Below are 14,664 nucleotides of genomic sequence, written 5' to 3' on the forward strand. Positions count from 1 at the left end.
ATTGTCTCTTATTTTTACATGTTCTTTATAATTAAAGGTTTTTTATAATATTTTCAAACTTTATTTAATGGGGAAAATGTTTTAATTGGTGGGATAAAGAGGCAATTAAAAAAAAACAAATCAAAAACCAAAACAAAATAATAAAATAACATGATTTTTTCTAGAATTTGAGTAAAAAACTTCACTTTTCTATGTTCACTTCTCTTATGGTCCCATTATTTTGGAATAAAACTTCACTTTGTTAATGTTTCATATTTTAGGAGAGCAAATAAAAAGTTATTAGAAAATGAGATAAAAAAATAATTGGTCGGTTATATCCTAACAATAAAAAAAATTATTTTTTAGTATTAATAAATTTTATTTGATAAGAAGAGTTTTATTAAAATATTTTTTTACTCTTCATATTATTATAAAAAATAGATTGATGCAAGAGATTGTTTTCAATGGGGTAATTTTTTATTTTTTTGGCCTAGTAAATGTTGGTTTAAGGTTATATATAGGCAAATTGAGATTGGGGGTGTTTTCGAGGTGTTGTCACATGAAAAAAAAAAAAAAATTAAAAAATAAATTTTTTAATTAATAAGTAAGCCGTTGGGCAGCATATGGGTATGCGGTCAAAAGCCAATTAAATTTAAAACTCAAGTCAATTAAAAAATTTTGTCCATAAATCTCCAGCTTAATTTGTTAAGATAGTCAAAATATTCTTTCGACAACATTTATACTATGTATTATTCTTATATTTATTAATATAATTGCATCAAAATTTTCAAAACATTACTTTTTTTAATTAATATAAAACTCGCCTTTTATTTATGATAAAATATTATTTAAAAATTAAATGTTCTTGTCAAAATATATATAAAAAAAACGCGTTAACAAGATGAAGGGATTCTCATTAGAGATATTCATTTTTTATCCTTAAATTTGTTCAAGATTTTTATATTTTTCTTAATGTGTTTCTATTTTTATTGAATAAAGAACATATAATTAAAAAAAATTGTATTTTTTTTTAGAAAAAAGAAGGTTGGATGAGAAAAGGAGAAATTATGATAGAAAATTATTTTGTTTTAATATAATTAAAATTGTTACTTTAAAAAAAAATATTAGTATATAATTAAATAAATAAAATATTGAATGGCTCTTCCCAATATCAAATCTTTTAATCTACATCTATATCTCAATTTTTATTTTGTGTTTTGAATAAAAAAATGGTGAAATGTGGTTTTTTTTTTTTGGAATCCACTCAAAAAACAAGAAAAACTTGCTTTTAATGATATTTTTTAATACATAGAATGAATTGTATATTAAAAAAATAAGCACACACATTTATATCCCAAATATCTTCTTAATGTTTTATTATGTTAACATTTTTTTTTAATATACATTGGTACTTAAATAACCACATTGATTTATGAATCCACAATTAAAGTTTTTCTTGATTTTAAAAAAACATTGATAATGCTTGTATTTTTTTATTTTAAAAAAATTAGAAATTTGATAAATATTATTTTTTAAAGTATTTTTTTAAATATATTAAAATAATATTTTTAAAATGTTTAATATTAACACATCAAAATAATAATAAAATATTAATTTAATTTTTTTTAAATAAAAATTTTAGAAACCATTGTTTGACCACAATGTTAAAAGTTTCTAAGTTAGCTAGTTATTTATTATAACATTCGATTTATTTATTTATTTATTTTTAAAAAAAATCTGATTACTCCAAGCGATTAGTCGCCTGTCGGTCATAAATTAAACTACTCATGTAGCCCCACCACCGTTAAGCAAAGCAAAACTACTTTCCATTTCTTGCTCTCGTCTCCAACGCCTAATCTCAATTCTTGAATCTGTCAATTTGTGTGCATGTAATTTTATTTTTTTCCCTCTTTCCGATGGAGCATTTCAGATCTAAATCGTGCAGGGAAGGGAGGATAGAGATGGAGGGATACGATGAAGACAAAGCAGCACCGACAAACATGCAAGATTTGAGGTCATATAGTGTCAGCTACGCGGTTTCTGTACAGCCAAATCAATCGGGAAAAGAAGGGAAGATGAAGAAAGGGAAAAGTAATCTTGGGTCATCTTCAAAAAGCTGGAGTTTCAATGATCCCGAGCTACAAAGGAAAAGAAGGGTTGCTAACTACAAGGTCTATGCGATAGAGGGCAAGATGAAAGGATCCTTAAGGAAGAGCTTTAGATGGATCAAGGACACTTGCACCCAAGTGGTCTATGGATGGAGGTGATGGATGACTACTTCTCCCTTCCTCCCTTCTCTCTCATATACCTTTCTGAAGAAATTGTTTCAGTGTGTGAGCTGTTTTATTTTGGATGATGAGAGATTAACATATACGTATGTATTGTATTTTCCCTTTTGAGAATCTTATATGCCATTATTTGCCGCAAGTAGTATACTTTGTTCTTGGTGCTCCAAGGAAGCCAAATCTATGGATTAAGTTTTATGTGTATGCCTTTGCTTGAATTCCGTTGGCACTTTATGTACAAGATCTAAACAGAGTGGACTGTTTGTGGTTGATTGATTATCCTACATCTTTGCAATTACAGATTTGCTTGTTTCCTAGTTCAAGCCAATCCTTTTAGTGGGACACAAAGATGCCGATTCTTGTTATTAGATAGGCGATGAACTTGATTTCTGGTTGCACGTGGAAGGAGTCGTCATCTGTCTTTCATTAATTAGCGTGTTTGACACAGGACAATGTATAAGCCCTATTTGCCCAGAAAACAAAAAGGTTAACTGATCTTTCAAGAACAAGATCCTCTCAGGTTCTGTTCTTTCCTTTCATGTTTGGTCTGGTCATGTTTTCTTTCTCCAGGGGCAGGAACAATGAAGAGAACCAGAGTTTCTTTCTCCGGTTATTGATTGCCATTTGACGCGTGAAGAAGTGATATTTTAATTTGGATTCTCGTTTAAATTTATACCTAAAATAAATCACAAATTTATGTCATTCTTTCCTTTCATGTTTGGTCTGTCATGTTTTTTCCTTTAAAATTAAAATACAAATAAAGGGGCGTACAGAACACATTGCTCCCCCATTTCTTTTCTCATAAAACAGTGTTAGGATTTTTTATTTTTTTTTATGTCGGCCTCTTTTTGGTTTCAGTCATCAAATTTCTCTTTTTAATTAAAATTTGAGATTGATGAATTATTTTTATTTATTTTTTATGTAGTTATTGCGTTTCCGGAGGTTGGGGCTTGATTTTACAATAAAAAAAATCAGTTATATTGTTTACAAGAGATTAAAAATGAAAGACCAAAAAAGAAAGACTGTTGTCAACTCTAGTACTTTTACAGAAAATATTAAACCCCATATAATTTAATTTGAAAACCATTGACTAGCTAAGCCTAGTTTTGAGTTAATAATTTACTTACAGACGGTAAACCTGCTGGTAACGCCACTTTTTCATTTTTCTGGTCGGAAATTCGCGGCACAAAGCTGATCAATCATCCAGTAGAAACCATCGAGCAAAGTTATGAATGATTCACAAATAACACGCGCAGAAGACTAAGCACACGATTACCAAGCAGAAAAGCATAGTTTATGCCAGCGATTTTTTGGAAGGGTGCTGTAATTTTATGACCACATCAATTACAAACGATCGGAGGAAAATATATTTTACATCCACAAACTTTAGATATCTTCCACATTAGAGTTTTTTTTTTTTTTTTTCAAAAATAGAACTGTCCCCATGCACTGCACAGGTTAGCAAGACAACACATCACTCAATATGCAACAACAGTATCCGATTATAAATTTACAGCAGGAAGCATTTGTGATTGACATCGGTTAATGATGTAACCTTCCTTCTATATTGACGTGCAAACTCTCAATGCCCTTAAGAGTCGACTCCAAAGTCTTTATGTTGGTATTTCTCCCAGAAGACGAATGCTTCTGCTCTGAAGATAAAGCAGCTGAACTTCTTTGCCCATTCTGAAGCACTGCAAAGCTTGCATCTGTTGTGCGAGGACGAGAAGGATCAGAATCATTCCCAAGGGCTGCACCACGACTACTGGAGACAACAGGGTTCCTTGATGATGCAATAGACCGCAACAAATTTGCGCTGGACACCTGCACAGGCCCAAGCACACACTAGATCAACTATCAAATAACAGACCACCAAAACACTGGAAAAGTTTCTAAACAGTAAGCGGAACAGTTGTTTGTTCAAACATGGTGGAAATGATTCAACAAGTATGGTACATCTGAAAACCCACACCTGGCAACATGCAGCAATCATGCATTTTGACACAATTGAGATACCAACCACACACCACGATATGGAATGTATTCAATTGAAAATAAAAAAGGTTCAAATGAACTCTTTCTGGAATAAGTAATGCCTGGCATTTATGTCCATACTCATCTAAAGAAAACAATCTTGATCCAGAAATTATAGAAGAAAAACATGCAGGCTAAGGGAAATCCTAGCAATTACATTTGAAGATTTATTCATCTATCTACAATATAGAATGGCATTTGCATTTGATTAATACAGGCCATCATGAGCAGATGCAATGCAGAACATACCGCTACATCTTTCAAAAGAGATAGATCATCTGCAACAGGGCTCTTTTGTTTTGATAAATTTCCAGAATTCACAATAGGTCCAGAGTTTCTCCTTCGAGCATGATCTATTGAAGGCCAACCAGGTCTACCTTCTTCCCCACCTGTGGTTAAGTGAAAACCCAAAATGACATTCTCCTATGCATTCGAATGCACAAAATAAAATCATAAGGAAAAGCTTTGAATGAAATAGTACGCATGAGATGTAAAAAATTGTGCAAGGAGAAGACGAGGACGAGAAAACAGAGGACAATGAAACCAACAATAAAAACAAAAAGATGGGGAGAAATTAATTAAATATCAAATGTCAAAACTCTACTCCCATAAAACACATGATAGGTTCTCCCACATAGTCACCAAATATACTAAGAAAACCTAGAAATGAAAAAACAAAAAATACAAGTAGAAGCCAAACTCAGCTATACTGAGTATGAATAAAACATGATCCCAATTAAAACTATATAAAAAAGCCAAGTGGGAAATCATCTGATACCTCTAACCCCCCCCCCCCCCCAAAAAAAAAAAAAAAAAAAAAAAAGAAAGAAAAGAAAAGAATAATAATAATAATAATAATAAATAAATAAATAATAAAATAAAAATATCAAACAATCCCCAATGAAAGAGTCATGATAAATCCAAAATCTTCAGTTTGTTCGCCATCAAGCAGCAACACGTCTACCTGACTGCCTATCAGCATTATTAGCACCAGGAGGAGGAATGCCAGAGCTTGGTCCAGCACCAGGGCCCTGTAGATGAATAAATACACCAAGTCAAACAAAAAAGCAGGATTATACAGATGATCAGTCAAAGGCTAGAAGCCAACAGAACAATAACAAGAAGGCTGTCACTTACAAGGGCACGAGTAGGAGGATTAGCAATCTGTGATTGCTGATATTTCAAAATTGTCCAATCAAAAACATAGTCAAACTGGAAACCTAAAGCAAGAAAAAAAAATCTCTCATTAGGAAAATCGTAAGATGGTTTCAAAAAATTATTTGTATTACCATCATAGCTCTTGGGTCTATACAATATCTTAAAGTAAACATTGAACAGCAAAATTCAAACCTTCACGAATAAAAAGATCACGAAAGAGTCGTTTCAGGTAAGCGTAATCTGGTTTATCATCGAAACGAAGTGACCGACAGTAATGGAAATAGGATGCAAATTCCGTAGGATAACCCCGACACAAGGCCTGATGAGAATTCAGTCTCCTTTCAAACCAGTTATATATGATGAATGTTTACAATACAAATCAACACATTATCATGAAACATCTGCATACCTCAATAGAAGTTGAAACTTTCTTTTCACTGATTTTTTCATATTTTTGCTTCTTTGTACCGGCTTTTAGTCCCTGCCATGGAAGACTATAACCAGATGGGGTCACAACAAAATCATATATACAACAAGGATGAAGTAAGATAAATTGGGGGACAGGATTGTTCACCTTCCCCTTAAGAAATACATAAGAACATATCCAAGAGATTCTAAATCATCCCTGCGGCTTTGCTCTAGAAAAAAAAAACACAAGTAAAGCAATCAGGAAACATTAATTTTATAACTGGCATCTATCAAGTCAACATCCTAAACACAAAGGGGGTGAGGAATTGAAATGTTGTCATAATCTTTACCAATGCCAAGGTGAGTGTTCATGCTAGCATATCTTGCAGTTCCAGTCAAATTTTTATTCTCTCTGCAATTTACAAAAACTTGAAATATAAATTAATGACTATTTGTGTAAAATTTGATTTCTAGCACCGTACATCAGAAAGTGCCCCCTAAACCATCCGATATAAAAAAACCATAGAAACTAGGTCAAACAGATGAAGAACAATAACTTATACCTTTTGCAGTGCTATATAAATTGATAATATGCACTAAAATAATCTAATTGAAGTTGCAAATGATTAACCTGTAAGGAATGTGTTGATGTGTTGAAGTGTCTCTATACTTCTTGGCTAGACCAAAGTCAATGGCATAGACCTAAACACAACTAAATATTAAATATCAGGGTCAAGCATAGAACAACCACCAAGAAAAAGAAATCCACATAAGAACAGGTGCCAACCCAAGACCTGATTAGCACGCCTCCCTAATCCCATCAGAAAGTTGTCTGGTTTGATGTCTCGATGAAGAAAGGATTTGGAATGAACAAATTCAACTCTATTAATCTGACAGGAAAATCAAAACTCTCAGTACAAATGACCGATGTAGAGCACAGGATACCAAAGAAGAAGCGAAATAAAATCCCACCATCTGATCTGCAAGCATGAGGACAGTCTTCAGAGACAGCTTCCTACTGCAAAAGTTGAACAAATCCTCAAGACTAGGTCCCAGTAAATCCATGACAAGGACATTATACTCGCCTTCAACGCCAAACCATTTAACATTCGGTATTCCAGCTGCAAAAGTTACAATTAAGTAGCTAAATATCAAAATTCAAAAGAAACAATAGCCACAGCAACAAGAAACCCTTAATCCAAGCAGTTGGGGTCGGCTCTCCACGCTCTTTGCACCAATTTAATTCTTTTTTATTTAAAAAAGACAGAACTGGAGACATAAGAGGAAGAGGTCGGTCCTTACTTCCTCCCTGCAGCATTTTGTACAACTTGGATTCATACAGCAATTGAGGATGCCTTGTCTTGACATTTTCCTATGTATGAGTAAAACGTAATTAATAATGAAGACTAAAAATATCAAATCCACAAATTTCTCAAAACTGATTAATGAATTTATCATCATTAATTAATCTTATAAAAACCCACACTAATTGAAATAATTAAAAAAAAGGCCAAATTTAATTAAAAAATAAAACTCACAAGCTTGATTGCAACCTCTTCGTTGGTCTGAATATTAGCACCTGTAAAACAAAAACAATCAATACAAAATAATAGATGAATTACAAAAAATAAAAACAGAATTAATAGAAGTATTTAAAAAAAATAGAAGAATACGAAGAAGAAGAATATATACCGAGATAGATCTCTCCAAAGGATCCGCTACCGATCTTGCGACCAAGACGAAACTTGTTGCCGACACGTGGCTCCATGTTCAAATTCTCTTTAATCTCTCTTATTGTTGTTAACAATAAAAGTTATTGAAACCCTAATCTCCTTAATTTTAATTAACAAAGAAACAAATTAAGAGAGAGAGACAGTGACGGTGATGCTAAGGAAAATCTAATAGAACATCGGGGGGGAGATTGGGATATGAAGGAAGGCAAAAAAAAAAAAAAAAACTGGTAGGGTGGGCGGGGAATAATAAAGGAAAATTTCTTCTCTCCTTTTTTTTTTTTTAATTTTTCTATCTCCTTAATTTTGTTTTGAGAGAGAGAGAGAAAGACGGAGAGGGAGAGAGAGGAGGCATTCTCTTTTCTTTCTTTTTTTTCTTCTTGTTGTTGATCACTAGTTGTTTTTAAGTAATGTAGTATGATAACGCTAGTTCTGGTGTGCCCACCGCTGCTCTGTATATTTAAAGCGAAACTTATTATTATTATTATTTTAGGTAGTAAAGGGTATATAGAATTATAGCAACCATAATTTTTTAATTTTAAAAAAACATATTAGTGTAATATATTTTTTATTTTTTAAAATTTATTTTTATTATTAGTATATTAAAATAATTTAAAATTATAAAAAAAAATTACAAACATGCAGTTAGTTGCATTGCTAACTATATATATATATATATATATATATATATAAAAGATTGATGATTTACGCTAACTATTATACAACTTATTTTTTTTAATATAAAAGAATATTAAAACAAAGCAAGTACTTTTAAAAAAAAAGACTCGAGTCATTAACTCAACTAAGTTAAATAAATTTAATCAATTTAATAATATGAGTAAAAATTATAGTGAAAATAAAAAATATTGACAATAACAAATTTTTTTACCAAATCAAGGTATTCTTGGTGAACACTTGAATAAAACTATAAATTTTAATCACCAAACAATTTAATATTAAAGGATAAAATAATCAGAATCATATTCAAAATCAGTAAATAATTCAATAAAAAAACAAATAAAATAAAAAATAATTAAACTGAAACTAAAATTAAAAAAAAAAAGCTTAAAAAAAGGCAAACTCGAGTGAACATTCTAAACATAAGTTAATCTCTCAAACTTGTAATCCATTAAATTCCAGACCTAAGCTCACCCATTCAATTTAGGAAACTTGCTTATTCCCAACCAATTTAATATTGAAAGATGAAATCGGAAAAAATATCAAATATATAAAATTGTCATAGTAAAAAAAAATAGCAATTAAAAAAATAAAGTACAAATTTGATAGGAAAAAATTTATGGGAGAATGAAAAAAATTAATTCTAAAAACTATCACAAACAAAATAAAGAGCAATAATAAGAATAAGGCTAGTTGGTGGGTTACACATGATATTATTATATTTATGTAAATATATATTATTAATAAAGACTTATTTATCTTTAATATTTATATAACATTATATTAATGAATCTAATATTTGATTTATAAATCTAAAGTAAAGATAAAGTTCATGGGATAAAAATATTTTGCAAAAAAAATTATAAAGTTGTTATAATTAGGATATTATTATTGCATCAAAGCATTGTTCCTAAAATATTTATAGACGATGTTCTCTTAAATACTAAAAATTTATTATAGTCGTAGAGACAAGTATATATTATGTTTTTTTCTTTATAAAAGAAAGTAAATGTTTTCACAAGTTAAGGTACAAGGGATACCTAAAAGTAATATGTAAATGCTTGTCATAAAATATGCATATTGAACCGACATATATGAGAATTCCTTATAGAGAGAGCACTTATATCTATGAAAAGCTCATGTGACAATTATGTAAGTGGTTCTTACACTTCAGATCATTCACTTATATCTATGAAAAGCTCATGTGACGATTATGTAAGTGGTTCTTAGACTTGAGATCACTAAGTCATCTTATATAGATAATATATGTTTTTGATTCTGTTACATGTTATCTTAATCGAGACAACAAATAGCAAACATTAGATATAACATAAACTATATGAAAGTACTTGAGTGATAAAGAAAGGATTCATCACCTTAGTTAAATTAGAAAAATATTTCATTTGTTTTCAAATAATACTAATTGAGAAATCAAGTGGTCCTTAAACTTAAAATCACTAAGTTATCTTATATAGAGAATGTATGTTTTTGATTCTGTTACATGTCATTTTAATCGAGGTAACAAATTGAAAACATTAGGTATAACATAAACTATACGAAAGTACTTGAGTGATAAAGAGAGGATTCATCATCTTAGTTGAATTAGAAAAAATATTTCATCTATTTTTAAATAGTATTGATTGAGAAATCCTTGGATAAGGTGGAATGAAACTTGAAAAGAGTTTTAAATATTATTCAAACGATCAATGACTATTATGTAAATAACAAACATGATTTAACATGATAGACATATTTCATACTTTAATGTTAAATCATAATATTATGAAAGGATATTAATTACACTAAGAAACTTATCACTAAAATGTTAAGTTAAACCACTAATGACTTTTTTTAATATTTAGGAAATCATAAAACATTTCTAGACGATGCATATAATTTTCAAATATAAATTAATCAATTGTTGAATTGATAATAAATTAAATTATTTAATTCTATTTAATTAGAATTAGAATTAGAATTTATATTTAAATTTGGGCCAACATATTAAAAAGCTAATGAGTCACACACATTAAGAATTATTAGTTATAAATTAAACTAGAATGATTTAATTAACTATGATTTAATTAAAATATATTTTAGAAATTAAAAATTAAAATATATAAGGATTATATTTCTAAACCTCGAAAAATCAAGTAAGAACCTGATTAAGTTAGTTTATAAAATTATCCTGCATTAATAAATGAATATTATTCAACTAGCAAATTGACATTTTGTTAATTAATAGGGTTTTTCAGATTTTCTTATGAATAGTAAGCTATGCTTCTTATTTTTTTTAGTTATTGTTAGATAGAAAAACTACATAAGTCATAGAAAATAGAGTTTGTTGTTTATAGGCATAATAATCGCTCTCCTAAATAGAGATTTAAGAGATTTTTCACTGATAGTTTGTATGAATTACCATTGGAGGCTAGATGAATGGTTTGTGGTTTACGATAACCTAGCCTTTACAAAATTATTTAAAGCCAAAAAAGATCATATCTTCATGTAATAAATCCTAAATAACTCTAGATATGTCTAATTATTCCTAAGGAATCCCAAATAATTTTGTTTTATTGTTTCCACTACATGTATGATATTTGAGAACCTAACAATAGTAATAGAGTCATCATTAGACAATTAGAGTTGTTGATTGCTTGTTTTAATTATTATTTAACACGACTAAAAGATTGATGTCTTCTCCCAAGTGCAGGAGTGTCGAAGTAATAAATAACCCAGCAAGACCAGGGTCGAACCACAAGGAGGTTAATTATACAAATTATAAATAACAATAATACAACAACAACAATAGTAGTAGTAGTAGTAACAACAACAACAACAACAATAATAATAAAGAAAAAGAAGGAGAAGAAGAAGATGATGATGAGAACTTTGAGATGGAATATTAATATAAGGATTAAATAATAATAATAACAAATGTCAAGGTTAGAGATTCCACTAATGTTATGTCAAATAAGTATAGTATAAACTCTTATTATTCAATTGGAAACCATACACAAAGGAGGTTCCAATCAAATTATAGATTGTTAACATGATTACATTAGTCATCTTATTCAATTAATGCTAATACTTGTAAATCTTGTCAAACATTCATGATTATAACTTATGTTAATAACAAATCAAGTTTATTTCATAGTTAAGGTGTCGGTTATACCATACATTATGGGCTATGAAAGTGCCAAGCATTTGTTGTACCAAGTGTTATACAACATAAATCAAGATTAGTCATTTAACAAGCAAAGTATTAAAGAGTGAACAAGATAACAAATACAAAACATGTTAGTATCAAACATTAAAGTCCATATTAAGTTTACACTATACTTATTCTTACACCATTAGTGTAACCTTTTCACCTTGACATAACTAACTTAGCTAGACATAATGAAAGAAAGCAAAATAGATAAACAAAATAAGAACATAAAAGTTAACTAAGTAAAGGAAAGGAAATGAAAGGCATAAACTTAATATTAATGAAAGCAAAGCATAAACATTACAAAAAATACAAAGAGAGAAAGGAAGAGCATGATCTTAATCTAAAAACCAAGATGCCTAAATGCATGGCAAATGCCTCCTTTTATAGGCCAAAATTGGGAACTATTGATTTGATGACTAATTGATAAGTGGGTGGCCAACTTTTGACTTGGTGACAATCCTTATCTTCTCTTGTCTGCCCAAAACGTCATTGATAACGTCAAAACTGGAGCCAGGTGCAAACATGAAAGTTGTAGGCAATTGTCTCAGCTTTCTTGTGTAAAAAATTCAGCTCATTTGGACTTCTAGAACTCCAGATATGGCCAAAATACCGAACAGTTAAAAATGCATTTTTAAGTACTAATTAACCACATAATCAAGTGGTTCACATCAGGTTTGTGTTGAAATGTGAGAATTATTCTCAACTAAGAAAAAATGGTGTATGTTTTAGAAAATCCAATTCCAAATATAGCTATCAAGGATTCTAAAGAAAAAGTTAAAAATGAACTTCAATGTCATGTTGATGATGATAAATAGATTGTATATGTGATATTAACTAGTATGTCACCCAAACTTCAAAGACAATATGAGCATATGGATACTTATATTATGGCTATACATCTTAAAGAATTATTTAATGAGACTAGTGAGACTAAGATGTATGAGATCTCTAAGAAATTATTCCACTGTAAGATGACAAAAAGTTCTTCAATGAATACCCATGTTTGGTAAATGATTGGCTATATTGAGAAATTAGGTCAATTGGGTTTTGTCACTGACCATGAGTTAAATGTTGACTTGGTTTTGGAGTCATTACTCGAAGCTTTTCACAATTCATTATGAGCTATCATATGAACAAGTTGGATAATATATTGTTAGAATTGCTTAATATGTTTAAGATTGTTGAAGAGCCCTTATGAAGAAAAAAGACTTAGTTCTTCTAGTTTAGTTTTCTAAAATATCTAAGAGAAGGATAAAAAGAACAAAGGTATTGTCTCTAAAGCAAACAAATCTACTAGGCCATCAAGAAAGATAAAGGCACTTGTCATCATTGTGGTAAGGAAGGAAATTCGAGGAGGAATTGCAAGGAATACCTTGCAACTATAACCATAAAGAAGCTTATACTTCAGGTATGTTTATAATTGGAAATTATCTTATTACTTTGCATTGTAATGCTTAAGTAGTAGGTATTGAATGTGGTTTGCTTGTTCTTTTCTAATAATGATGTTTTTATGGACTTAGTAATTATAGGAATAGTTTGTATATACTTGAATTTAATATGCTCAAGTTCAATATAAGCTACAATAAAATTGAAATACTTATTGAAATAAGTATTAAGAAACTTTGATTTGATTGAGGTGGTTAATATTAGAGTAAATATTTCAAGGATTATCTAAAAGAGAATGGGATTCTTCACACCTCCTAGAACACAATATCTAGATAAAATATATTCTCAAGGTTGAAACATTGGATGTTTAACTTGAGCCTTAAGAAACATAAAATCTCTATAATTTTAGTATGACAAGTCATGCATCAATTAGATAAGGACCTCTTATAGAAACTATGAATGACATGTTGCTTATAATTGATGAGCCTACCAATTACTTAAAAGTAATATATGATATTTATTCTAAAAAATGACTTGAAATTATGGACTTCATGTACTAACGAAGTTTGAAACTTGGTTGATCCACCTGAAGGTATGAAACTTAATGGATATAAATGGGTTTTTAAGAAAAAGATTAATGATTAGTGTTGTTATCTATTTTTGGGTTCCTACACAAAAATGAATATATATATATATATATATATATATATTTGGAAGAAATCCAATAATAATAATAATAATAATAATAATAAGAGTAAGAAAATGATATTGAAATGCAAAAAAATGGCCAAACAGATTGGTTGAAAAGGTTCAAGAATGCAAAAGGTTTGATTGTAAGAACAATTAATTTCTAAGTGAATTTAGACTTTTATTGGAAGAAATTAAAGTTCTGGGGTCTAATTATAATTTGAAGGGTTGATTTGATCAAATCAGGAGTTTAATTGCATAATTATTAAAGTTTGATGGCCAATAAGGAACTAAATTGACACAATATGAAACCAAAGACCAAATTAGAAAAAACACCAAAATTAAGGGATCTAATTACAATTTTACCAGGGATTTGATTACAAAATTATGAAAAATTCAATGACCAAATCAAATGAACCCAAGCGGCACTGTTTCTATTGAAACACTATTGACCATCTTCAACAGTTGTGAATTTGTGACAATAAAGGAAGGAGATGTTAGTAGCGATAATGGAGTCATTTTTCAAATCAAGGGGTACGTATCGCGGCTGACATCCCTCACCACCGTGATGCATGTCGGCTTACAAAAAATGCTTGTGTCCTCTGATTAATACTTAAAAGTGTATTTTTATGAAGGTTTTATATCATTATTTTGCACTTGAAGTATCAATAACTCCTTAACTAAAACATGTTTTATAATAACAAATCTAATAATACAAGATACTTTTAATTTGTGGTAAATGTTCATTTTAAATGTAGGACTATCACATAAATAAAAGGATCGATTGATGAGTTTAAGAACTGAAATTGAAAGGACAAACAGATGGCCAAAGTTAGAAAAGAGACGATGGTGCAGTCTAAACCAGAACACTATTCGGTAATTGGGTCATATCTGGAGCTCTAAATCTCGGATTTAGGTCCATTTTATATGGATGGAAAGTAAGACAACGGCCTACGATTTCATGGGAGCTTAAGATTTAAAAAGACTATTTTTAAGTCCAAATTCTAGCAACAACGAAGAAGTCCGAATATGTCCTCAAACCCGAATACTATTCAGTGTTTAGCCTATATTTGGAGTTCTAGAAATCCAAATGACCTCTATTTTTTTT

At 29.7% G+C, this 14,664-nt stretch overlaps 1 protein-coding gene across 2 annotated transcripts; it reads right to left on the reverse strand.

Annotated features, from left to right (window-relative positions):
- Positions 1-3,536: 3,536 nt before the first annotated feature.
- LOC105114789 (casein kinase I isoform delta-like) lies at positions 3,537-7,916 on the reverse strand. 2 transcript variants are annotated; one of them, XM_011011474.1, is made up of 14 exons: positions 7,557-7,916; positions 7,403-7,443; positions 7,167-7,236; positions 6,837-6,985; positions 6,659-6,754; positions 6,496-6,566; positions 6,215-6,276; positions 6,031-6,094; positions 5,866-5,950; positions 5,649-5,775; positions 5,440-5,518; positions 5,263-5,333; positions 4,548-4,687; positions 3,537-4,088 (listed from the first exon to the last, which is right to left on the reverse strand). In XM_011011474.1, exons 1-14 carry the CDS (start codon positions 7,630-7,632, stop codon positions 3,807-3,809), a joined length of 1,413 nt encoding a protein of 470 aa, XP_011009776.1. In that variant the 5' UTR covers positions 7,633-7,916; the 3' UTR covers positions 3,537-3,806. The 2 variants fall into 2 exon arrangements, with proteins under 2 accessions (XP_011009776.1, XP_011009775.1); XM_011011473.1 differs by having other exon boundaries at positions 5,263-5,329; positions 5,436-5,518; positions 7,557-7,915.
- Positions 7,917-14,664: the final 6,748 nt, after the last annotated feature.

The sequence above is a fragment of the Populus euphratica genome, unplaced genomic scaffold, assembly GCF_000495115.2.
Source record: "Populus euphratica unplaced genomic scaffold, PopEup_1.0 scaffold580.1, whole genome shotgun sequence".
Classification (NCBI taxonomy): domain Eukaryota; kingdom Viridiplantae; phylum Streptophyta; class Magnoliopsida; order Malpighiales; family Salicaceae; genus Populus; species Populus euphratica.

Coding starts and splice junctions, on each gene's coding strand:
- LOC105114789 (XM_011011474.1), bottom strand. CDS start 7,632: ATGGAGCCACGTGTCGGCAACAAGTTTCGTCTTGGTCGCAAGATCGGT. Junction 7,444..7,556: donor CTTTGGAGAGATCTATCTCG/GTATATATTCTT, acceptor TTTGTTTTACAG/GTGCTAATATTCAGACCAAC. Junction 6,095..6,214: donor GAACACTCACCTTGGCATTG/GTAAAGATTATG, acceptor TTTTTTTTCTAG/AGCAAAGCCGCAGGGATGAT.